General features: G+C 53.5%; 6 protein-coding genes across 6 annotated transcripts; 2 read left to right on the top strand and 4 right to left on the bottom strand.

Moving 5' to 3' along the window:
• Positions 1-205: 205 nt before the first annotated feature.
• On the bottom strand, positions 206-1128 carry CH63R_09133 (uncharacterized protein; the record flags this gene model as incomplete). Its single annotated transcript, XM_018304107.1, is given in 2 exon segments — positions 206-1032; positions 1044-1128. The coding sequence occupies 2 exon segments, from the start codon at positions 1126-1128 to the stop codon at positions 206-208; spliced, it is 912 nt and encodes a 303-aa protein (XP_018156130.1).
• A 5-nt stretch (positions 1129-1133) lies between these two features.
• On the bottom strand, positions 1134-1420 carry CH63R_09132 (uncharacterized protein; the record flags this gene model as incomplete). Its single annotated transcript, XM_018304106.1, is given in 2 exon segments — positions 1134-1262; positions 1268-1420. Coding segments are annotated over 2 exon segments (282 nt in total).
• Positions 1421-3793: 2373 nt separating this feature from the next.
• CH63R_09131 (Protein kinase) lies at positions 3794-6377 on the top strand (the record flags this gene model as incomplete). Its single annotated transcript, XM_018304105.1, has 6 exons — positions 3794-3916; positions 3975-4112; positions 4163-4273; positions 4323-4469; positions 4532-4905; positions 4958-6377. 6 exons carry the CDS (start codon positions 3794-3796, stop codon positions 6375-6377), a joined length of 2313 nt encoding a protein of 770 aa, XP_018156128.1.
• Positions 6378-6694: 317 nt separating this feature from the next.
• On the bottom strand, positions 6695-7870 carry CH63R_09130 (Rapamycin complex subunit LST8 target; the record flags this gene model as incomplete). Its single annotated transcript, XM_018304104.1, has 4 exons — positions 6695-7111; positions 7174-7669; positions 7738-7759; positions 7849-7870. The coding sequence occupies 4 exons, from the start codon at positions 7868-7870 to the stop codon at positions 6695-6697; spliced, it is 957 nt and encodes a 318-aa protein (XP_018156127.1).
• A 6512-nt stretch (positions 7871-14382) lies between these two features.
• CH63R_09129 (FHA domain-containing protein) lies at positions 14383-16852 on the bottom strand (the record flags this gene model as incomplete). Its single annotated transcript, XM_018304103.1, has 3 exons — positions 14383-16479; positions 16531-16742; positions 16807-16852. The coding sequence occupies 3 exons, from the start codon at positions 16850-16852 to the stop codon at positions 14383-14385; spliced, it is 2355 nt and encodes a 784-aa protein (XP_018156126.1).
• Positions 16853-19692: 2840 nt separating this feature from the next.
• CH63R_09128 (IFRD domain-containing protein) lies at positions 19693-21105 on the top strand (the record flags this gene model as incomplete). The annotated part of the gene is made up of 1 exon (XM_018304102.1): positions 19693-21105. One exon carries the CDS (start codon positions 19693-19695, stop codon positions 21103-21105), a length of 1413 nt encoding a protein of 470 aa, XP_018156125.1.
• Positions 21106-24802: the final 3697 nt, after the last annotated feature.

Here is a 24802-nt window from a genome sequence, read left to right as displayed (position 1 = left end):
CTCGTATGCACCCCATAATCGTATTTATGTATAGACCAGGCCATCGCGGCGAGGCCCAGGTATCATCAATTGAGAAAAGGATAAGGAAACCAAAGCCAGCCCCAACTCCATGCTAAGTGCCATTTACTCTCTCTCTCTCTCTCTCTCTCTCTCTCTCTCTCTCTCTCTTGCAGTAGCATAGCATTCCTTCTGCCCTGGTTTTAATTCAGCGACCGCTCCGAGGAAAAAGATGCTCCCAAGGTAGACCGGCTGCACGCAGTGCAGCCGCTTCTCTGTTTCTGCGCAGATTCTGCTCGCGGTTCTCTCGCATCCATGCCGTCGCGTGCATCCATTCCGGATTCTTGCGGACATACGCCGGCAGCTCCTCCTGGGGAACGTCGCCGAAATCCATATGTCTGTGGTGAGACCACGGCTGGGGCTGCTTGTTGGTCGAAACTGATGCGCCTTGTTCAATTGCCCACATCTCTTTCTCGGTACGCCGCTCCGCCTCCAGCCTATGCTGCCGCATGCGTTGGGCTGCTTTGCCGAAGTTGGCCTTACGTCCACCTCGGGCCTTGATCTCTTCCATCTTGAGTTTGTACCACTCGTTGGAGCGGTTGTGTGGCCAATGGATCCGAGGATCAAAATTCATGTAGAGCTGCTCGGGATTTTCGCCCGAGGACGGGGTGTTCGTTGAACCATTAATTGGAGCCGTTGGAACTACGACCCCCTCGGGAGGGCTTGCAGCGTTGGCCTGGCCATACACCATTGCGTCGAACTTGGCAGAATCGAAGGTTGCGCACAGCTGGAACCGGCGCTCTTCACAGTTCAACCTCTTCCGTAACCGATTTGTCTCCGTTCTTTGTTGGTCATATTTACCAGTAATCAACGGTCGATTCTCGTTGCCGAGGTGTTGACTTTCCGCAGAAAAGGCAGCATCCTGATCTTGCCCATAGGAAGGCTTCGTCCGCCTCGGTTTCCTATCGTTAGCCATGGCATCTTCCTCGTCCTCGTCCTCGGAAGAGCCCAACGAGATAGGATTGAGCGCTTCTCCTGTGAGAAACCCGTTCGTCCCTTTCCACCGTAGGGTATGACCTTGTGCAGCATTGCTCTTGTGTACGCGCGGAGATACTTGTGCTTCGTCTCCATCGGTCTCATCTGGCGAAGTTGACGGTGATGTTGATCCGGGTCTTCTGCTGTTTCTCTTCCGCTTGCTGGTCGAAGCTGATCGCAAAGCTGACGGTGCAGACTTCAACTGCATTGATGGTGGCAAACGGCTGGTTCTGACATATGGCATGGAATCAAAGCTCCTCTTCCCGGATGACGTAGGCCCCAAGATGGAGCTTTCTGCAACGGATTCGATTTTGCGGCCCCCGGTAACCCAACGACCACTGGTCTTGCCGGTGACAGACGTGCCGTTCTCATCAACGCGTGTTCCCATAGATGGTGGGGAGGCTTGGGAGGCTTGGGAGGGCTGTGTAACCGCATTGATATTCAACGAATTAATCTCCGACCTGAGACCACTTTGCGCAGCCCGTATCTGGTGTTGTTGAGCTATAGCTCCGGAATCCGTGGGCATCTCGTGGGTTGACTGGCCCCTGAAGTATGGTTTCGAGTTATTGGGGGACGACGTGTGGCCTGTGTTGATGAATGATTGGAAAGGGTTGAAAGCTCCTGTGGCAGTACGTTGGTGGGTAGTCGGCGAGCCAGATCCACCAGTGTATGTGCTCGCGAAGTTGGTATTAAGGTTCGTAGTTGCCATTTCTGTCCGCCTTTTGGACGAAACCGGGGAATGGGTCGACTTTCTAGCTGTCAAGGAAATTCTGCCAACAAGGTCTGGCGGAAGATTGGACTTTCTGACGGTTGCCTGGAAGTGTGTTGAAGGAACGGGATTCGACTCGCCCCGAGAGCTTCTGCGCCACTGGCGAGACTGACCGGCTTTTGATTGTTCTTCTGTTCGTGTCCGTCCCACCTGTTGCGGCGAGTCTTGCTCTACGATAGGTTTGCATGATCTAGATTCAGATCGAGACCTAGATGAGGCGCCTGCGGCATTGAAACTGCCGGATTGATCATGCCCATTTTCTCGTCGGCGTGTCTTCCCGTGGGAAAGACAATATTTTGTATTCAGCGCAACAGAGGTGCATCCCTCCTCGATGCATTCGTCCGACAACTGACGGAATGACTCCATTGCCATGCAAAGAAGAGCCTCATAGGATATACCTGGGCTTCTTTGACTTACTGAGGCAAGTCTTCAGTCTGGAACGAACCATGGGCCGTCAGCCTTTCTAGGCAAACGGAGCTACTGTTACCCTACTGGACCAACAATTTCGTCTAGTCAGAGAAGGCTCAACGAGATAGTTGCAACTGCGTCGCGTAAATAGCTCGAACAAGTAGCAGCTCATACGCCTTGAGATGGCTTGTTAAGGTAGTGTCAGGACTACTCCAGTCTAGAGATCGCGGCTCCTCCGATTGCCGGAAGCGAAGGCACCGCCGAAGACTGCAGGCTATGACGCTTCTGAGACACGGTTTTCAGCTGGGTATATCGCTTTGATGTCGGCCAAATGAGAACAGGGGGCGTTGAGTATGTCTGACCTCATGATCTGAGAGTTGAGAAGGAAGTGGCCAGATGTGTGAGGAAGGATGCCTGAAGAGAGGCAGTTAGCAGGATGTTTACCAAAGCCTATTTGTTTTCAAGCAACCAGATGTTGAAAGTATAGTTCGCGCTCAGGTCTTTTCAGTCTTTTTGTGGTCTTCATATTGGGGATCGCAGCGGTTTTGTTGCCTCGTCTTGACCTCGTCAGTCATGTTTATGTGTGCCTTAGCCTTTGGTCCCAGTTCGTTGAGGTGTCTGGAAGCAGGACTCCAAATTTAGGCCATACTTTATGTCGTTTCTCGGCCGTATCTGTGAAGCTACGGGTTTTGAAGCAGCACCGCTAAGCGCGCGGCTCTTCGCTTGGCGAAGGCTTTGCAAAGACGAGGACGTGGCCTTGTTCATAAGGAACAAAACCATGCTTGAGGAACAGGACGAGCCAACAACCCCAGAAGAATCCTTTTCGATCGGACCTTTTACCAATAGTCATCACCGCGCATGGGGAAGGAGATCTCCTGGAATAGATGAGAGAAAACGGGGTTTGTTGCTCACTTGACTGTTGGCTCCACGCTCGATTTCGCGCCTTCGCACCCTCCACTTCACAACAGTCGACGGGCGACAAAATTGCATGGATTCAAGAACAGATATCTCCGGGTATCTGAATTGTGGTCCAGTATTGTTTCAAAATGAAAGACCGGTGGATGGTTCCCGTCGTGACAGCGCATTCGCAGAGCGCGTCCTAAATACTCAATCCGATGAGTCGCGAAGCAGGTTGGTGAGGCTCTCGCCTCGCGTTACGTTTGAGTGGAGGTTGACGAAAGTCGATTGGTTTCTTGAGTGCACTGGACCTCTGGGTAATCCTTGCCAGATGTTAGCTTCGCTTCCACTGGAACGACCTGGCCGGGGACGTATCCGAGCCCACACACCAAACATCGGCTACGGATCATCTACAGCCCGTGGCACCCCTCCATCCAAACAAGCCTAGCGCGGGGATCTTTACTGTTAGGTACCTAAAGAGCACCGACCTCGGGAAAGGAAAGCTGCTGCCCAGTGCTCCCTGTCCAGTGGAAACGGACCACTATCCTGTCGCCGCCCGAGGCTCCCTGTTCAGCTGGCGCGTGTTGCAACGTCGCAGTCTCTCCACGACTTCTCGACAAAACGACCTGTTTTGTTGATAGACCGAACCTTGGCTGTTCGAACCTTTCTGGATCTCCGGCGATCAACATGAACTTCCTTAAGTCGGCGGTTGCCTCTGCCATTGCCCAAGGGCCACCGTTCCCTTACAGCTTCGGTGACAAGGTAGACATCGACGAGTCCATATGGACGCTGAACAACGGCACCAAACGAGTACGTCTAACTCTACCACGAAAACAACCGATTTTCGGCGTCTGACAGTTTCACATAGGAAGACGGATCCAATTGTAGCATCTTTTCCTTCGACATTGTCGCCAACAAGTCTCGACTACCCCTAGCAAAAAATGCTTTGCGCAAGCTGAGGACGCTACGACATCCAGGTGTAATCAAAGTGTTGGATACTGTGGAGGTATGTCGGGCGCACGATTATTCGAAGCATCGCCTCACAACAGTCTACAGACCGATACGTACATTTATATTGCGACGGAACGAGTTGTGCCCTTGCGATGGCATGTGAAGCGGAAGAGCCTTACACCAGAGACAATCAAATGGGGCTTGAGCAGTATTGCGGTATGTCGAGATGAACACGTGTTCAACCTAGGCGCTTACGGTTTTCCAGCGGACAATCAAGTTTATCAACGACGAAGCGTCATCGATACACGGAAACCTCAGGGTCGGCTCCATATACACGTCTGAGAGTGGCGAATGGAAAACGAGTGGCTTCGATGTGCTGAGCAACGTCAAGGACGATGAGGCAGTTATATATGTGCGTGTTTCTGTTGTGCTCTTCACGCAACTGTTACTAATACCGGACTGGTCGAGCTGCAGACCTACGGCAGTTTGGTTCCCGACTCGGGGCGATATGCGCCGCCAGAGCTTGCGCGTGGCGGATGGGAAGCTATCAAAAAGAGCCCCCATTCCGCAGTAGACTCTTTCGGCTTCGGTTGCTTAATATTCGAGGTTTTTAATGGCGACTTCATGGGGTCCGACCAGGCTGGTCAGACGAAGAGTATCCCTCCGACAATGCAGCAGAGCTACAAGCGCCTGGTCAATCCCAATCCTAAAGCACGCGTTAGCGTTGGTCACTTCCTAGAGCAGGGCCAACGCAGCGGCTCTTTCTTTGATAGCCCACTCATCAAGTTGACAGAGGGGATCGAGAACCTCGGTGTTAAGACCGAGACAGAGCGGGAGCAGTTCCTGGAGTAAGTGACCCCATCCTCGAACGTCATACGCAACCGAACCTGACTGGGATAGTGATCTTGACCAAATAACGGATGATTTCCCCGAGGACTTCTTTAAGATGAAGGTTCTCCCGGAACTAATCAAGTCGGTTGAGTTTGGGGGTGGAGGACCCAAGGCATTCAGCATTGTCATGAAAATCGCGGCCAAGCTCTCCACCGAGGACTTTGATTCCAAGATCACACCAGTAGTTATCCGGCTTTTCTCCAATCCCGATCGAGCCATCCGTGTCTGCCTTCTTGACAGTCTGCCTCTGATGATAGATCGGCTCACGCAGAAGGTCGTCAACGACAAAATCTTCCCGCAACTGGTCACCGGTTTCACAGACGCCGCCCCAGTTGTTCGAGAACAAACCTTGAAGTCTGTTCTTGTCATCATCTCGAAACTTTCGGATCGGACAATCAATGGAGATCTGCTCAAGTATCTCGCCAAGACGGCGAACGACGAGCAGCCAGGTATCCGGACAAACACAACCATCTGTCTTGGAAAGATTGCCAAAAACCTTGGCACGTCTTCGAGGAGCAAGGTCCTCATTGCTGCATTTACCAGATCCCTCCGAGATCCATTTGTGCACGCCCGCAACGCATCACTGATGGCTCTCGGTGTTACCGGGGAATGCTTCTCCGACGAAGATGTCGCCCTCAGGATCATGCCGGCGGTATGCCCGTTGCTGATAGACAAGGAGAAGGTGATCCGCGACCAGGCCAGCAAGACGATGGATGTGTATTTGCAGAAAGTCAGAAAGGCGGCGGCCAGTATGCCTGACTCGGCTCTGCCTCCTCAGGGCGCAGAAGGTCCCGGAGGGCCCCGGATGAGCACGCCGCAACCCAGCGAGGCTTCCGCATCCTCCTGGGCCGGCTGGGCCATCTCCTCATTTACCAACAAGCTTTCGACAGCAGCGGGGGAGATGCAGACTTCCAACGGCTCGGGTGCTGCCTCCCCCTTGCCGACCCCGTCCCCAGGCCCAGACGCGAGGAGACCAACCACTTCCTCGGCATCTGCTTTGCATCGACAGGCTGTCAAGTCCCCGCCGCCACCGATGTCACGGACACCTTCGTCGGTTGTTGCGGACGCATTCAACCCAGAACCCGCCGATGACGGCGGCGACGTCTGGGGCGACTTGGGAGACGACGAGGGGTGGGGAGAACCGATTGGCGGAACCAAGTCCTCCACGGGGAAGAGAGAAACAACCGCAAGCGCGACGCCATTCGATGATGGCGCTGAACCTGATTTTGCTGGTTGGCTAGCCGCGCAATCGCAGAAGAAGGGTAACTCGAGCAAGCCTCTACCCAAGGGGCTGGCTAAGTCCTCAACGGCAGCGGCAAAGAAGCCCCTCGTGGCCAAGCCAGCAGCCAAGCCTGTGGTAGCAAAGAAAATAGACATGAAGCCTAAGCAGGCCGAAGATGATGACGACGGTTGGGGCGAGGGCTGGTAGATTCGAGAGGTTCGGGCGAGTTTGCAGCATACACGGCGTTGGGCGCCGGGTCACCACTTCCACAGCAGGATACCATAATTTTGCACATAATGCCCATACACTATTAGCAGGAGGCCTGCCAACGGAGAAGAAAAATGTAAAACAGATAGCCGCAGCTCATCTGTTGATGTGATACAAACAATGGTTCCAGACGCCCCGCCAAACCAAGTCCCCCAACTCCTAAAGTTGAAGAAAGTGCAACACGCCCAATGAAGTCCTACTGTAGACCAAGGAAACTTACCAACACGAATGCCACCCCGGAAATCACCCAACAATCGTTATCTAGCGGATTCTGAGTAGTCGTTCAGAGCGACGCAGACGGCGCCTCTGTGGTGACCGTTGTATTGGCGGATGATCTGCTGGCTGTGGAGTTCCCATAGCCGGGCGTAGTGATCGGAGCAGGCCGTCACCAAGTAGGCCGAGTCGGCACTGAATGCGCAGTCCCATACCCAGCGCTGGTGGCCCGTGAGGGTCGCCTCGAGCGGGAACGGCTTCGGCTCCTGGTCGGCGGCGGGTTCGAGGTCCTTCACCTCCCAGATGCGAGCGGTATGGTCGGCACTGCAGGTCGCGAGCTTCTTGACGTCAGGCGAGAGAAGAATGCGCGTGATGTACTCCTTATGCGCGTTGAAGTGCGTCACGGGGAGGAGCTGTGTCCGATCGTAAGCTTGTATCAGCTGCCACACAAAAACGTTTCCCTAGTTTCTCGTCAGCTCAATTGTCGCGCACGTCGCGGTTGCAGCACCGAGGGCCTGCTTACTCCATTATTAGCAGCGCAAAGCAGAGAACCATCGCTGGCGACCGTGACGCTCGAGACGGAGACGTCCTCTTCGGGGATCAGCTGGTGGGAGCAGTTGTTCTCGGCCAGATCCCAGACACGGACGCTTCCCTGGCGGTCGCAGCTAATGATCTCGCCCTGGTTTGGGTGGATCACGACATCGTTGGCGGGACAGCCGTGGTTGTAGCTACGCTGGACCTGGCCGCTACGCGTCTCCCAAATCTTGACGGTTCCGTCCTCGGAGCTGGTGACCATCCACTTGCCCTCGCAATGGAAGGCAACGCCGGTGATGTTGCCCGTGTGACCCTCGAATGTCAACAGCGGGTTCGGATTTGTCGACTTGATGTCGTAGAGCTTGACCGTGTGGTGGCCTGCGGCGGCGAGGAAGCGCTTGTCGGGGGAGATGCAGAGACGATTGACCTGAGAGTCGGGGTGTTGGATCGTGCGCGAACAGATGCCGGAGAGGGCCTCCCAGAATCTGAAGACAAAGGAGTATTAGTCAAGACCATTCTTTTATTACCGCCAGTGCTTGCAGTTCTGTTCTACCTGATTGTGTGATCGTAGCCCGCTACAACAAACAAACATTAGCAATCAGTCTCAGTATCTTCTGGCAGGTGAGCAAGAAACAAAGAATGCGGATGTGAGAAGGCCACTTACCTGTGCAAAGAATCACAGACATAGTAACTGTTTTGAAGCCTTTTTGCTTCAATTATCGCATGATATGGGGAGTAATTGTGTGTGTGTGTCGCGTCGTTGGCGAATATGCGACCAAAGGTGTCTGTCGGCAGATCACCATCAAGACGCAGCCCCTCCACGAGACTGGAGCTTCGATTCCTAACAAGCGGCCCCACTAGAGGTCCGGGGGCAGGCACCTGGGGAGGTGTGCTGCTGCCTCAAAATCTCGGAAGAACTTCGGCATTTCCACTGGCCCACCGGTATTCAAGGTACGTACCACTTACACCTTCATCTTCATCGAGCGACCACACTACCAATGTGGACTTTCACATCGACAACACATCGCCAGCCATACATACCCTCCCAGTCAGTTTTCAACATTAAAATATCGATTTTCAGTCCTCCTTTAAGACGTAACATTGGATCCATTTCGTCACGCAGCCAAACCTTGACCTCGACAGGGGGTAGCCACATGACAACCTCTTACCAGCAACGAAGCAGTGTAACTAGAACCCAGTGCGCCTCTCAACTTGTTTCCCATCGGAATCTGTTCGCAAATGTCCCCCTATTTAGAGGATAGTATAACCATCGTCGGCTCTGGACGGTGCGACAGTCTGGGCGGTGAAGCATGTGTCGACTTGTCATTCGATAGATCGTTACTCTGCCAGTGACATCGAGTCTCGTGATATTGCCGGGTTCTTTCGGGAGAGCCTACATACAGGACCCGGCAAGTACAAACTGTGATACCAATCCGCTAGCCTTCACAGATTCCGTTGGCACATCAAACGTTTTCCATAGAAATGGTATCGTACGCATCACTGCCCAGCACCGGGGAAAGCGTCGACATTGTGTAACTCTTGCTTACTCTTGGATTTGCGACTGTCCGATGGCGTCTCTTCCCAGAAGCCATCGCCTTGTTTGCCCTATGTCTACATCAAATGCCCTAGACTCAGCACGGCATGCCGAATCGAACCGCGTTGTTGCCGCTCTACCAGCTTAGCTTGAGGGGTTGTCTTCGGTCCTTGACCAGAGGACTGCAAACCGAGTCACCCACCCCTGGGAGTGTGTCTTGCCAAGACTGGTTCGGAATACTGTGCACCACCAACCGATAATCCCTGCACACAAGTCATTGGCCACCACACACCGAATGAGCGATTCTCTTGATGGAGAGCTCCGCGCAGGAGATAGGGGGCAAAGCTGCTAGGTGATATGGAGTCGGTAAGTCTGCCGACAGGCATATCATTTCTTCTCCTCCAGGAGGCAATAGAACTACGCCTAGTATTCTCATACTTCAGTCTGGATCTCTTAATACCACAATTGAACTTGGTAGGCTCGCTGGAATCATTCATTATGGTTTTTGCTCTATCACGTTCGGCGAAAACATATCTAGTAGAAGACTGACAGTTGGTTTTCTGGAGATTTTGAACTGGACTTCTTCGAATCGTTCAAGCACATTATTGAAAGAAAGCATGAAATATTGAGGCCGGCAGCTTTGTCTTGTCAGGAGCTAGATGGTTCGGATTAGGCCTAGATATTGCAGCTGTGCCACTCGACATCGACGCTCAAATCCATGCTTGCTTTTGTTCAGATGCACAAAGTAACGCTTCAAAAAAAAAAAAAAAAACAATGAGCTTGTCCAACTTTGGACGCAGTTTTAATATTCCCCAAATGCAATCATCCAAGGCTTCCAAGTCCTTGCAGCTCGGGACTTGATAGGCTTGATCCAGGTACTGCTTTGCCTGTCCCCAAGCCGGTTTCTGTATAGATAGACCTTGCGTTTTGGGGCGAATGACACCGCGGCGGTCAACGGCCAACATATACCATGTTCTCTGGCAGCGTTCGATGGGGAAGGGTGTTTCTCGTTGCACCAAGGCGTTACGCACGAGATTAATCAACCTGACTAGGTCCGCTACTTCGGACAGGTGGAGAGATGCTACTGCAAACTGCACTTAACTCCCTTCTTCGATGGCGCACACAATATCTGCGTCCCAGATTTCTGGTTCAAGCAGTTACAGGCTTCGAAACATCTTGAAATTCGGCCTGGTCAACAGCAAAAGAACGACTGTCCATGGCTAAAGTCCTCAGTTCTAGTCTCTACAACGATTCTTCCCTCCAATGCCCACTCCCAAAACTCCTTGGATACGTTTCCTAGCGAAAGTCACCATCGTTAGATTGGAATCAGCCGTTAACCCTCAAGATCAAATCCCAACCCAGAATAGTCTACCCCATATAACACCGATCGCAAGATTCTTCCTAGCACACTAACTTGGTCACCGGGACCACCTCGCCATCTTTCGAGACTATAACGTCAAGCGGGGCTGACATCTAAATAGCTTCCCGAACCAAAGGAGACTTCTGACGGTATTCAAGACCGTCCAGTGGCAACATCTCGACTTGGTCCCCGGTTTGGCCCCTGGTCTGTTCGATCAGTCGGGTCATCTCTGCGCGCGCCTCCAAGTCCCGGATTGGAATCCAACGACCGGTTTCTATTGGCAGTTCCATGAGAGCAAGGAACTCTGACCACACCTTGGGAGCCACAGAATCTACAAGGTTTTCTTTGCAATGCTGGTCAGCAGAACGCAACCCGTCTCGGCTGGAGGATTCTACCTTTGATGCCCTAGGCAGTGGTTGCAGGTTCTGAAGTCCCACCTGCCGTGGTAGATGTCCTCGATGCAGCCACAGACCTCCTCACTGACCATGGTGATTGCAAGGTTGGGGATTTGAAGTATAAGGTTACAAGGTTGCGTGTTCGAGTCTCTCGTGTCTTTGCAGACAGTTGGTCGTCAAAGGAGGGGGGATTGGTTGTGTTGTCTCCAAGAGAGGGCTCGAAGGGGGAGTACTTCGCCTTTTATGCATTGGTCAAGAAGGCACCACATAGGAGCAACTACACAAAGCTTGGAAGAGTCTGGTGCAGAGCAGACGATTGATTTGCGCAAAGAACGTCGCGTTTGACTTTCTACACCGCTCTCGTCATCTCCCTGTCTGGGCATCATCCTCCCGGGACCGCCCAAACGTTCGAGGCATCACAAGAATCACCACTGTTGGTTCAGTCTTGTGACCGCCCCAAGTGCTGCTGTCAGGGTTGCCTCGTTTCATCCAGCAGAGCAACGAATAGGGAAATGGATTTGGCTGATACTTCATATGTCGCCTTATTTTGCTTGCCCTATTCGGGCAAGTTGACCGGCCTTCCTCTGGACGTCTCTGGGAAGATTTATCTGCGAGTTGATGCCGATATTGATGCCAGCCGCACTGGTTACAAGGCTTATTCTGCACAGGTCGTCTTGCCAGAGCCGTGAGAGGAACCGCACTCTGGTCCGCCAGCGGCCGTGTAACCTGCGCCAACCTCGTCCGGCGGCTTGGTCTCGAGTCATCATGACTGATATCGACTTGGCGGCAAGACTCCAACACTGTAAGATATTACAAAATCCGGCCGCTAAGGGCCAACTCAATTGTTCTTTGGGACAATAGCCGCAATTCCCACCTGGTTTGGACTTACCTGCTTCGGAATCCGGTCCGGCTTCTCGGTTGCTAGCTCTTCCAGCAATCAGCCTTCGGCCTCGACCGCTTTACGGCTACCTGCAGCGTGCCCATGTCGATCCTCCCACACAAGACTTACACCGGAGCCCTAGGGCCTTGGAAATTTGCAGAAGAGCGCCCAGGACCATGCAAAGAGTCCTTCGGAATGTCGAGAGGGAAAAGGCGGTGATATTAGTTACGGCCATCTAAGCCTCTAGTCATCACACATCTGGAGGTATCATCCCTTCGTCCATTTATCGCTCAAGTCCTTTTTCACCCCTGGCAGTGCGACAGCTTGTATAACCAGCCGGAACCAATCATGATCCCGTGTCCAGGGCAAGATTATGTACCACTCTCCTGCTATTGTCTCATTGTCTCATCAATACATCTCCAACATGGCCCACTCCCCACAAGGCGAAGTCAAGAGCACCAGCTGCCGGGCACGCAGCAAGCAACTTGCCGTTCTCGCTTACTCCCATCCCTACCCGGTCACAACTTTGAGTAAATCGAGCTGACTTCGTGGTAGCTGATCTTCATTCCTGGCACGTCAGACTAGTATCTAATATGACGAAAATGAGCTCCTATTAAGCAAGCAATATACCTTGCACGGCACAGCCTTCCGTCCTCCTTCCACAGCATTGCTCCTACGCATCTACGAAGACCACATCATGAGGGATTTGGGCAAGCTTAGTCTGGTCGGTACCTCTGATTACCGAAAAAAGCTGATCCTTCTACCCTCCGGCGAGGCGTGTCTGTAGACGGCAACTGACGAGAATCGACGAGATACGGCAAAATCGCACGTCTCGGTCCTCGCAATCCTCTCCCGCCTCACACACACACACGGAAAGTCCCTCTTCATTCCTTCTCGGCCGATTCCTTCATTGTGCCACCCCATTCCGTCCATCAACCGACGCTACTCGATGCGGCCGCGGGGTCATCTGACGTGCTTGTACTCTCTCTGGCGTTGTGTGAACGCCTCAAACCGATCAGCCGGCGCAGTATGTCAGGTGTACGGGATTATGGCGAGATGGCCGGCTCTCCCTCTCTCTGTTTCTCTCTCCATTACTCCCTTCTCCCCATTTTCGAAGACAACGATTCGTCGCGGTTGTCGGTAGATGCCGTGCTCACCCTAATCCCCCAAGTCACCCGCGGTGGGAGGAGACAACTAGTTTCCCCCTTTTGTTTCCTCCTCCATTCTCGTGACATCGCGGAGACGCAAATTCCCGGCATGCTCAACATGCGTGAGGCTTTCGTCGGTTCCCTCCCCTTCATCTAGAGGTCTCACAAATAGTTCTGTGATAACAGATGAGCATAACACGTACATGTTGCCAGCGCCCCGTGATATCGTTGTGTCTCCCCTCTTCTCTCTCTCTCTCTCTCTCTCTCTCTTCCTGCACCGTAATGCCGCTACAGATATGTCATTCACGATTGCCCTCTCGACCCCTGCCCGTGTCGCGTCCTCTACAGCAGACAAACACACGACCTCGGTGTGGATGACCGACAAAAGCCCAATTACCGTGAATGACCATACCCTGGCTTTGGGGAGGTGGGGGGATAGTACGTCGAAGGTAAACATCTCGTTTGTAAGAGGCGCCTGCATGTCTCATAAATGGGGATAGACAGAGTAAAGGAGAGGGAAAGAAAGACCGTCATTTTCCCCGAGCCCGACCCATATCACGCTGCCGATGGAACAACCGATGCCCAGACGCCTGCAGCCTGCCAATATATAATCTTAGCATTCATCTCTCCCCAGCTACTACAGTCCACTCCCATCCCTTGCATGATTTTCGTTAAGGCCGACCAAATGCAGACGGCAAGGCAAAAAACATGCATGATGTGGATTCTCCCTCCCCAAGCTGAATCAAATCAATGGCCACCCGCTCTCTCCGCTCTCTCCGCTGCCTCCTCCGGGCTGTCAGACGCACAGAGTGGACGGCCAGCATCGCATTATCATCTCCGCCCACTTGATCCCTCCGCACTTAATGTCATATTTCACGAGAGAACGCTTTCCCATGCTCAGATACCGCCTCGTCTTGTCTGTCGACCTTTGTCTCTTTCCTTTACCCGCACACCAGCATCTCCTCCCCGGTCTCATAACATGTTCCTTCCGCATGCCTACCATCTTCGCATTCTCAAGGTGTCCCGTAGACTGAGGGATCCTGAACAAATGAAGAGAAAACACGGAGACCGGTCAAGCAAGAGATGTAAATATTGACACATACGGTGACCAGTAAACGACGAAATCCACGTTGAAACGCTGCACCGTTAGCCAGGGAAAGTGTGGTAGCTTGTGCCTCTCCACTGCGCGCCCCGAGTCCCTGTGGTTGGTCCGAGAAGGTAGATGAGACTCGCAGCATGTCCGCGGGTGATTGTCATGCGGGTTACCGTCTTGGAATACATGGACTCCCCGGGCCTTTGGAGGCCTTCTATCCACCTGCTTTGTTCTTTGACATGAGCGTTCAGGTCTGCGGACGAAATGTTGGAAAATGAATCTAGAAGTAGGGAAGACGAATGGAAGCGAAACGTCCAAGGAACTTGCGCAGTAGCGGCCGATCTTTCCCAGAAGCATGTTTCCAACATCTGACAGCAACTTCATCTCATGTTCGCAAAGACACAGGTCCACAATTTACTTGAGTGAAGATACGGTTATTACCTTGACTAGGCCTACGAAAAAAAAGCGGTTATTGTGAAAAGGAAAGAGCCATGGTAAAGATAGAAAGCAAGATATCTCAAGGCTTGGGTATAGAATAACCCTTCGTAGGACAACCCTTGTCCATTTTGCCTCATTGCGTCCACCAAAACAAACCAGTTGGCACAGTCAACTTGGAATCCATCCCCATCCTCCCATACTGGTGAATCAGTCCCAAATATCAACCCTCCAAGTCCATGACGCCGTACCGAACCTCAATCTTGGGTCAGTTAAATGACACAGACCCACTCCCTGTAATCGAAGAAACCAAACACCAAATATGTGCTAAAAGTCGCAGAAAAGAACCACACCTAGAGAGCAGGAGCTGTAGCAGCGAGTGCCGTCACGAGACCTGCCGCAGTGATCATGCTTCCACCCAGGAAGTATCCGGCCTTGTTTAGGAAACTTCGCATACGCTTTGAAGGTGGGGGTGAAGATCCGTCGACAGACTCGACGACAACTGGGATAGTTGACGGACTGTGGCATGGAGTCAACTGCATCATCTCATCCGCAACGTTCTCCGAAGACCCTTCCTGTTTTGGGGCTTCTGCTGTAGCTGCCTCAGCAGCCTCTTCTTCAGGTACCAAAGTAGAAATATCCGCTGCTTTGCGCTTGGGAGACTTCGAAGTTGTTGTCTCCTGAGCCTGCTCGGGCTCACTCGAAGCGGGTTGAGCAGTTTCTGAATTATTGGATTGGCTGGATGCAAGCTTGCTTTGGTGGAACTGATAGGCGCTTGTCATGTCGAGCTCGGGGTCAGTGTTCCTCACATCGGACAAGGGAAATTCCTGGGGAGTGTTGAGAAACTTGGTTCCGGAGGCTGACCAAACTGACTGGGCGACATTGGTGGACTTGGGAACCTCCTTCACCGACTCTAGAGTGGCGGCTCCGTCCAATGTAGTGACGAGCTGAGGTTCGGACGTTGAAGCCTCGGCAGGCACTTCGGCCGCCTTCGAAACCTGGGTGGTGGGTTCAACAAAATCTCGACGTTGCTCTTGACGACGCATCGTTGCCTTGTTATGCTCCCTTGCAGCAAAAAACTCGAGCTTTCCGGTCAGGTGGCCCAGTGCTTCAGCCGAAGGTCCATCGTTCTGGGAGTCCTTCTCCGCCAATTCAGTGGCGGGCTTGGGGTCGACGTAAGCCTTTTGCCAGTGAGTGAGACTCGATGCCAATTCCTCTCGCTGGATGGAGTAGTCCATTGATTGGATAGCAGAGAACGACTGTGCGTCATTACTGACTTCGGGAAGGGGGCTAGTTTGCGACTCAAGGGGGTTCAAGATTGATGGCAACCGAAAGTCGTTCGGGCGTCCCTGCTCTCCCTGCTCTACGGCAGGCAGTGTCGGCCAGGCTATGGCGGGAAGTGGAATCATCGGTAGCGACCGGAACGGGCGTGGTACAGTAGACTGAACACCCGGTTGCTCCGGCTGCCAGGCGGCCGGCATATAACAGGGTTGGTATGATGCGTTGACTTCAGGTGGAGGCTGTGAGTATATGCAGGACGCACTTTCATCTGCCCAAAGGGTCGAGTCGGGCTGATTAGGCTGGTCAACCTCAGACTCGCAGTCGTAGTGATCAATCATGGGACGGTCTTGCTCGGCGGCCAGACTCTCATTCTCGCTCGCCACGTCTGAGCCACTGTCATTGTCGGATTCCAAGTCTCCTTCTTCGATGTCGTCTTCTTCACTATTGCCTTCACTCTCGCAATCGCTAAGGTTGATGTCTTCTTCGCATGAGTCGAGCAACTGGCCCAGGGGTGAAGGATGTTCATCAGGGCAGCTGGACAGATCGTCATCGTAAGACTCGTCGTCAGACTCATCCGAATCGTCACCAGAAACTGAGGGAGGGGGAAGTTGGCGGTGGTTATTGGGACTGAACGGCAAACCCTCATCTTCGTCGTGAGGGGCGTCCAGATCGGCCGGAGCCTCTTCGCGAGGCGACGAGACAGGCTGTGGGAGCTTCTGGGTGTCCTCGTCAATAACGATTGGAGCACCAGCCTCCCCGTTCATCTCCGGCTCGTGCATGGGAGAGTCCATGGTAAGGTCGATAGAGCTGGCGAAAAGGCTAGCTGTGTTTGCGGCCGGCTTTTGCTTGTACACCTCGCGAATCTTCTCGATGGTGGCGCGGATATCGCTTTCGGTAGAGTAATCATCATCGCTGCTGTCCGAGTCGTCAGGGACTGCGAATGACGGCCGAATGTTGATCTGGGTCGGGGCCTGGGTGGTCTTGGCCAAGTGATCCCACTCCCACTCTACCTCGACAGTGCAGGGCGGAAACAGCTCGTTGGATCGCTGGATGTCGATACCAAACTTGATGGTGTCACGTTGCTGTAATTCGCGGGGTACACGCGGGTGTATTCTCTGGGAGTTGTGGTATGTGCCATGCAGGGATCCAGTATCCTTGATGTTCAGTTTCTAGAGTCAGATTAGCAACCTATAGAAGTTCCGGCATGGGGGATCATTTACCTTGTGATACCAGTCGACCGTGATTTTGGCATGCTCACGGCTCATCACCGGGCTGTCGAAGTAACAGTTATCGCTCTTCGCCTCCAGGTTATCGAACCGCTTGCTGGACCGGCCAATAATCAGAACGCTGGTGTTCTTTTGCTCAAGGGTAACTCGTCGCTCTGGGTAGTGTAGTTCGGGACGAGGATGCTTCACGGTGAGCTTGACAAGCACTGTCAACCAGTTAGTCAGAAACCCAGCATGGCGGTAAAGAAGGAAGAAAGGGGCTGCACTCACCATCCTGGGCCTGGATTCTCGGACCCTTCGGGCTCGACGACGACATCTTGATACAGGCTTCTGGAGCGTATCACTGGTGGTTGTCTATGGTGGAAAGTCGAAAGCGACTCGGCTCTCGGGTTTGCTGGGAGAAGACGGGGTCAGCATGCGTTTGGTTGTGTGCGTCGGAACCGCCTACCTCCGTCCGAATAAGACCGAGCCCACGGAAAGCGGTAGATGTTGGGATGAGGGGTCTCGAGTGATGGTGAAGATGGAGAAGTTGTTGTAGATCGAGCTTGAGAAGAAGAGGGGAAGAAGTCAATAAGGCGAGGCAGTCGTGGTAAGTGTGGCAGAACGCTCCTGCTTTAGAATCGCGGGTTGGCTGAAGGTTAAGAGACGGCAAGGTAGGCAGATGGAAGGAAGGCAGAGAGGTAGGTAGGTGCGATACAGTGTAAGTTGGGCCTTCGAGGTTGTGGAAGGGAGACAAGGTGGGGCAGGTAGTTCCAGGAGGTACCGTGTCGGTACTGTATCAGGCAGTAGCGGCAGCAGCGCAGGCAGCGATAACGCCTTATCGTAGCTTAGCTGGGTGCGAGGGGAGCGTGCAGGGGGCTATGGGGTCTTGAGCAGGTGCAGTGGAGACGGTGGATTGGTGGGGTTGTCGACAGTGACCTACCTAGATACCGTGACGCCCAGACGCCTTAGAGTGCCCGTTGTCGCTGATAAGGGAGACGCCGACAAGGATGAGCCGACTCGGAGACGAGGGTTTGCGAGTAGGACGGAGAGTCCTCGAGGTGAATCGTTGTTTTTCCTCTCTCCGACGGGGAAAAAAGGAGAAGGTATCGAGTGGATAGAGCAAGGTTAGTGTGTATGTAGGTAGGTAGCAAAGTGCACAATGGTGGCCGAGGATGCCTTGGGGAGATAGTCCGCCAGCTGCACAGTGTGTGTCTGAGACGGCAGGCGGAATTTGGGGCGTTTTTGGTGATGACGGGATTAGGAAAGAGGGGCACACCTTAGACCACCGACATTTGGCACCTGACCAGGAAGATGGAACAAAAGACCAGCAGCGGGGTCGATCAACTCAAGTTAACGTAGGTAATCGGCCTGGATGCCCGCCTTCGTTGGTTCGAGACAGTTCACTTCACATCACTGATTGACTGAAGCCACAATCGTTTGTTTTGAAACGATACCAAGCCCACCGACTTGGGGTTTCTCAAGGTCGTGCTGATGCAAAAGCGACCGACCATTCACCCCAACATTATGAAGCGAGACAACCGGTCCGTCCTCCCCGAGCAGCGAAAAAGCGTGCGAGACGAAATTCGTACCCCCATGGCTTGGCGTCCACGTCGCCAGGCCTGGTAGGCGCAAGGGCGCGTACAGACACATGCTTTTGTCGTGCACTCCCCTCCTACTGCTTCCATCAGAAAAATCACCTATGTATTTTGGCCTCAAATTACCCGTCTTCTCCGGTACAAGCGTGCAAAGAAGTTCTCCCTGCCTGCCGCCTCACACATGTCTTTCAAATTCAGACAAGCAAGCCAAACTGCTGTGTGCATGATATCCCATGTCTGACCGCAGTATCCAAGTTCGGCTACATTCACGGTCGGTACCTGGTTTGGTAGTGTAGCCGCAGCTGTCGCTGGTGCTCCTCATGCTCATATCATGTCCAACGACGATTCGGTGATGAGATGAGAATCTGGCGAATCCGGTGGAGGCTGACTGATACCGTACAAGGATTGATGGTTTCTGACGCCGGCCAAATATGTCTCGACCGGGAGACTGTGACTGTCACGGTCAGATGATGCATGTTAGATTCACCTCACCTGGAGGCGTCGTCCTGTCCATGCCCATGATTTCAGAGTGGCATCTTGTACCTCGGTTCTCTGAATGGCACTGACCAATCTGTCGAGATTGCAGTTTGGCCGGCAGGGCGCCTCCAGGGCACAAGCAAAAGAGGGCCATGATCTGCTGACAGGGATACCCTCTCAGGATTGCGAGCGGACAGGCCAGAACGACCTCGCCCCACAGCAAAGACATCATCACTCTGGAGCCCTGAACTCGGCGGGTAGGGTGGAGCCGGGAACGAGAATGACTGGATGAGGGGCAAAAAACGCTTCTGTTTTCGCCGTGCTTGTTCCGGACGTCATGCTGCTGCTGCTGCTGCTTTGTCCCCCCAAGTTCCCCCGAGCTCAACCTTGCGCCCTGCTGCATGTCTCGCCCTACACACGATTGAAAAGTCTCTTTCGTCATTCGTCATCCTCTCCCACTTACTCGATTCTTCTGCGGGATCCATGTGGCATCCATGGTGAATCAAGGGTTCTCTATGTAATATGAATGCTACCTACCCTCTTCTTAACCCGTCGCCACCCACCATCTTGACTTCTGAACCCTCCACAACCAGTTTTCCCTGAGTTGCCCTAATTTTAAATCCCTAAACTCCTGCCTACCTTCGAGACGGCGGCCTGGTAATCAAAATCCTCATCAATTTCCACCACCTTCCACGCAATCCACGTCTTTGAAATACCTTAAAGACCTTTGCCTACTGCGCCCCGCCTACATCCGGAGAACCACGGTAAACAACGAGCAACCTTCGGGATATCTCCGAAAGCTGGTTGAAAACACCCGCATACACACATACCGTTCGTTACCCTATGGCTTGCTGGCAAAACGTCGAGAACACAATTAGAAGCAACACCATTTTCAAACAGACGCCACCTCGATATAAGCACAGAAGGTCATAGTCGAGGATAGACTACGCAACCCCCCGACGACAACCCGCACATACTGGTCTTCTCTCTGTGAAGTGCTGCACAGGACCAAATACCTAAAAAACAAAAAACCACACCACCCAGCTACACGCGCGCTCACGAACACAAATACATCTAAGTGTTGACCTCCACTGTCGTCACCATGCACGACTTGCGTCTCAAGGTTCTCCGCGAAAGCGGCAAGACAGTTTCGAAGAAGGCGCGATCTCGTCCCGAGTCCGCGCGAGCCTCGATGAGAAACTCGCCCAATGTGTCTCCCGGCCACTCCCAGATTAACTCGCCAGCCCACTCGCACGCCGGCAGCCGTTATGCCTCCGAGGAGGAGGGCAGTGACGACGAGTACGACGACAACATGACTATGAGCACGCTCTCCAACGGATCAGAGACTGCGATGGACGAGGCCACTGAAGCAGCATGGACGCAACTCCTCCAGGACCGCATTGTCGAGCTGCAAGATCGGAAGCGAACGAATACCAAGATTCGCGAGACCACGCTCATGTCGTACCTGCATCTTGTCAAGCACCACTATGGCGGCCGTCAAATCACCAACTCACTGACCGAGATCGTCACGGCCTTGATGAAGAACATTAGATCCGGAGGCGGCTCCCTTGAACGCCTCATGTCGCTTCAGTCCCTCACGGCCACGCTGCTCACTGTTCCTTCAGACGCGTTTTTCGAAGATATATACCCACAACTCGAGAAGACCCTAGAGGACGATGACAATAATGACGTCAAGGCCGCCGCCATCTGGGCTATGGCCATCACAGCAATGTATGGCGGCGGCGGCGAGGACGCAGCGAGCGAGTTCCTCGAATACCTCGTCACCATTGTGGAAAGCGACGGAGAGGCTATCGGAGCAGCGGACAGCGGCGACGTCGTCACGTCCGCGCTCGAGGCCTGGGCTTTCGTCGCCAGCCAGATGGACGACATCAGCGAGAACGTTTACTCGGCCATCGACGCCTTCGTGGAGCAGCTCGACAGCACGGATGTCGATGTGCAGGCGAGCGCTGGCTTCAACATCGCCTTCATTTTCGAGGTCGCGCGGGAACAAGAAGAGGAGACTGGCGAGCCGATGAACCTGCAATATGACCCGAAGAAGCTCATTGCACGTATGGCCGAGGCTTCCAAGCCATCGGTGAAGCAGACGGCACGAAGAGACAGGAGACATCTGCGCAAGCAGTTTGCCAGCATCGTCTCGTCTCTAGAGCACGGAAAGGGACCCGGGTTCTCTAGCGCCGGACGGCCAGCCTTCAATCCCCACACTGGCGGCACCAAGGTCGACCCACGATCGGGCGGCAGAGGTGACGATGATGACGACATGCGTGGCTTCGGGTACCGCGAGAAGCTGCGTCTGGGTTCTTCCGTGGTGTTGATCGACTCATGGTCACTTATGGCTCGAGTTGAGGCGGCGAAAACCGTCCTGGGAGGGGGGTTGCCCACCCACTTCAACGACAACCCTACCGTGGCAGAGCTTCTCGGCGGCGCCGAGACGGAAGAGTCAGTTGGACAGACGTACGCATTGAATCCTAAAGGTGCTAAGAAAATGAAAAGATAGAGAGGCTTGGGCATGTGAAATACGGAAGAGGGTGTCTATTAGTCAGCGTCACCAGAATGGGACTCCGGCTGCCAAGGAGAGAGAGACTCGAACTAGGAGCGGATTATATCGAATGTTTTTTCTTTCAAGAAGTAGTGACTTCACGGCCCTGGGGCCAAACAAAAAACGGAATGCTGCATCTGGGATTCGTGCATATCATTTCTTATGCGGAATGCGAACGAGACAGAAGATACCACTGAGCGAAAAGATACTCGCGGCATCAATCAATCACTTACCCTCCTATTCCAGAAATGTTTTGGGCATCTAATGGTTATTTTCTTCTTCTTGAATCTGTGACAACCTGTGAAGCTTGGTACCACAACTACGGTACTGCGGCTCTCCGCTAGATGCGTGTCTAGGGGTCGCATGGCAGCCAAATTTCATTACATTGCCCTCGGGTGTTGGGTGCGAGAGATGGTCACAAACACAAGCAGAGGGAGAAGCAGTGGGCGAGGAAGGCCACCCCCTAACCAGCGACTCCTGAAGGAGGGGACTCTGGAGGCAACAGTGGCATTGGCTTCAAAAGGCGTATGATGGCAAGATTGGTGCAAACGAGTTCCGGGACTGGATTGGTGAGTTCACTCGTCTGTGATCATGCAAAGTACTTTTTTCCGGAGAAGGCGGCAGTGCAGTAGTTCTGGCATGTACGGATACATACCAGGCATCTCGACTCTATGGGTTTTCGTGAGCGGCTTGCCTCTTGCAATAAGATGCTACTCAGTGCGCTCCCCGTTTGGGAAGCCGTTTGGCGGTCTCGACTCTCGGGTGATGTCTGCAGTCTGCGACACCAGCTGCGTTGGGTTGCAAACGGGGAAACGGGTGCACCGGCATGAGCCGCCGAGGAATTAATGCCTAGCTCTGTATCTTGTCCTATGGGTGTGTCTCTATATCCCGGAAGGACCAAAGGACGAGCAATGAGATTTCAAGCCGGTTCGCCACTTAGGTACGTGGGCATGTTGGGCTTTTGTTTGTCGACTGCGCCGATCTATCCCATAGACCAGTCGGGAAGGCGAGATGGGCGAAGACGAAACGAGTCAAGCGGAAGGGGCCCGGGTTCGGTTGGATGCAGCGGGTGAATCATCAATGCTTCGACATTTGGACGCGGATATCGGGTTGCATGAGATGTCGTGTCCGCCGTGTCCCTGGGGATTCGTGCGAGATGACGTACCAAACAAAAGTCATTCGATGTCGAAGGATTTCTCGAGTTGTCATGTCAGAGTCAGGGTCTCAGTGACAAGGCGGCGCCATCCGTGACAGATAAAAGGGTGGTTTCAGGTGTCTGGAGAGATACCACCGATGCCTTCGTTCAAGTTGAGGTGTCAAAAGGTGTCACGGTCACGGTGTGTCAAGCTCTCTGTGAGGATTGGGCCCCTCTCTCCTCTACGTCTCTCCCCCTCAGGGCCTCAACCAAAAGACGAGGTTTCCCCGTTTTTGTTCCTTTTCGCCCTTGTCTAGTGGATGATCAGTTCCCCATCTTCTCCTCCCGTCGCCCAGCCAAAACGCTTGAGCCACCCATGGAAACCCGCTTTATTTTAGGCTGTGGGGGCCCGGTTTCCAGGGATTCCCGTTTGAGAAAGTGGGAAAGTGGGAAACGAAGAAAGAAAAGTGCCCGATGGCTTTTGCTCGATAGGCATCAGCACGCAATAGTTTAAATCCGGGGCTGGGGAAGGCAGGTATATTCGTCCAGATCGAGAAAGGCTTCGGAAAGACGATATGAGGAGCGGATCCCTGAGGCGCGCAAAAGTGTGATAATGACCGATTGTGCGATTGTTTATATTAGGCGGGGGGCTGGGAAAAAGGGCATGTATGGAGATTTTGGGAACACTTTTAGCAAACAGGGCTACGGAAACCGTTCGTTATTTCGATGTTTTCCCAGATGTCTGGGCATCTCTCAATGCCCAGGTCGGAGCTGTAGCAGCCAGTTTAAGGGGAACGAGTTCGGGTCGGGCTACAGGGCCAAGTAGGAACGTAAGGCGGGCAAGGTCAGGGGCCTTTACATACGGCTGCGGGAAGAGGAGACGGCGGTGAGAAGCTGGACCTCTAACAGCATGACTCTCGAGGGTTGAACGGATGGACAGCAAATGGTGTGGTACAGCCCATCCCGCTCAGTGGTCCCAGGCGAATGCAGGAAGTGCAGAAGGTAGCACACGCGCACATGAGGGATTGGTGGTGACTGACATGGCAGATACTGCAATACATGAGCTTGCGTGCGTTGCGCTTGGTGAGAGGTTGCTTCAAGCAAACGTAAGGTCACCGTAGTGCGTGGGAAAGGCACCCTTCCTCTACAGGTACCTAGCTATGCAGGGCCCCCCCCCTTTCTCACACGCCCCAAGCCTGCGGCGGCAATTGGCCCGCCATCCAATCCCTCCCGGTGCCTTCCCAGCTCAATTCGGGAAGGGAGCGAGGAACAACTCATCAGATCTCCACCCCGTGGGACTTGCCCGACACCAGGCCGACCAGTCGCCTTTGAGAGAGTCCTCGTCACTCTGTCACCCATTCTGTCACTCTGATCTGTTCAGTCACTTCAGGTCCCAATTGACTGTAGCCGTTGGGACGAGGGGGCAGGACTGGATGAGGGGTGTCTATACATAATATGTGCATGGCTGATGAGTGGGTGTCTGCTGGTGTTCATTGCTCTTCCAGCTGAACGAGTGGCTACAGCGTCCGTCGAGATCAGATGTCGTCGACAAGTGTTCCCAGCCCAAACGAGACCCAAATCCCGGCCCAGTCCAGCCCGCTCCAGCGCTCACCTTTCCACCTTGGATTGTAGAGTACTAGTGTACCTTCCCTTCCGGTACAAGACTGGGGCAACGCACATGTACACAATGAACACTGATCGAGCTCGGACGGCAACCGATCCAAACCATCCCATGGCACACCACTACTCACAGGCCAAACCAGAGCCCGATGAAGTGTTCCCTCGTCTCTCGACCGTGCTCCCCTGTCCTGGTGGCCTTTGGATTGTGTGCTTATCTGTGTGTGTGTGTGTATGTGTGTGCTCGCTCTGCCTGCATCGTCCAAGGTTGGAGCCTGTTGCTTGTCGCTTCCCATCTGCTTACCCCCCGGCTTTGCCTCCCGTTCCTTCCCTACCCCAGCTGATAGCTATTATTATGAGTACCTGATCATGTGTACCTGCTACAATATCGACATCCGTTTGCTGTTCTGTGCATTCAACGTCGATTCCATTGTCTTTTCTTTGAGCCGTGTTTCCTCGATGCCTTGACTAACCTCCTGGGTTTCGTCCTATTCCGACCGGATATACCAGAGGGGGTTGAATGTCGCAAAACGAAGTTGGTTTGAAAATAAACAAAAAGACAGTTCGGTCAACAACGACCCCTGAAGCTTACCTGCCTGTCCGGTTCAGCTGCAAGACCAGACACAGTCAGTGACTGGGGCAAAAACATCGCCGAGGGAAAAACAATACCCATCAACCACCCTACCCAGCCACCCCAGTTTGCGAACCTCACTCACACCCGACCGACCTCAACCACTTACTTGGCTTTCCTCCTTGCGCCATCCAACTTGCGCTCGTCATTTCCCTCTCGGCTTTTTATCCCCAGTCGCCTCTAATCACCAATTCCACAGCCCTCGTTGCTTTTCCCGCGCTGCGTTTGTTGCATCAGCGGCCGCAGATTGCACTTCTCGTCATTCCTTTTGG

Source organism: Colletotrichum higginsianum, chromosome 6 (assembly GCF_001672515.1).
Source record: "Colletotrichum higginsianum IMI 349063 chromosome 6, whole genome shotgun sequence".
In the NCBI taxonomy this organism is placed as follows: Eukaryota; Fungi; Ascomycota; class Sordariomycetes; order Glomerellales; family Glomerellaceae; genus Colletotrichum; species Colletotrichum higginsianum.
This window is presented reverse-complemented; position numbering and strand designations above follow the sequence as displayed.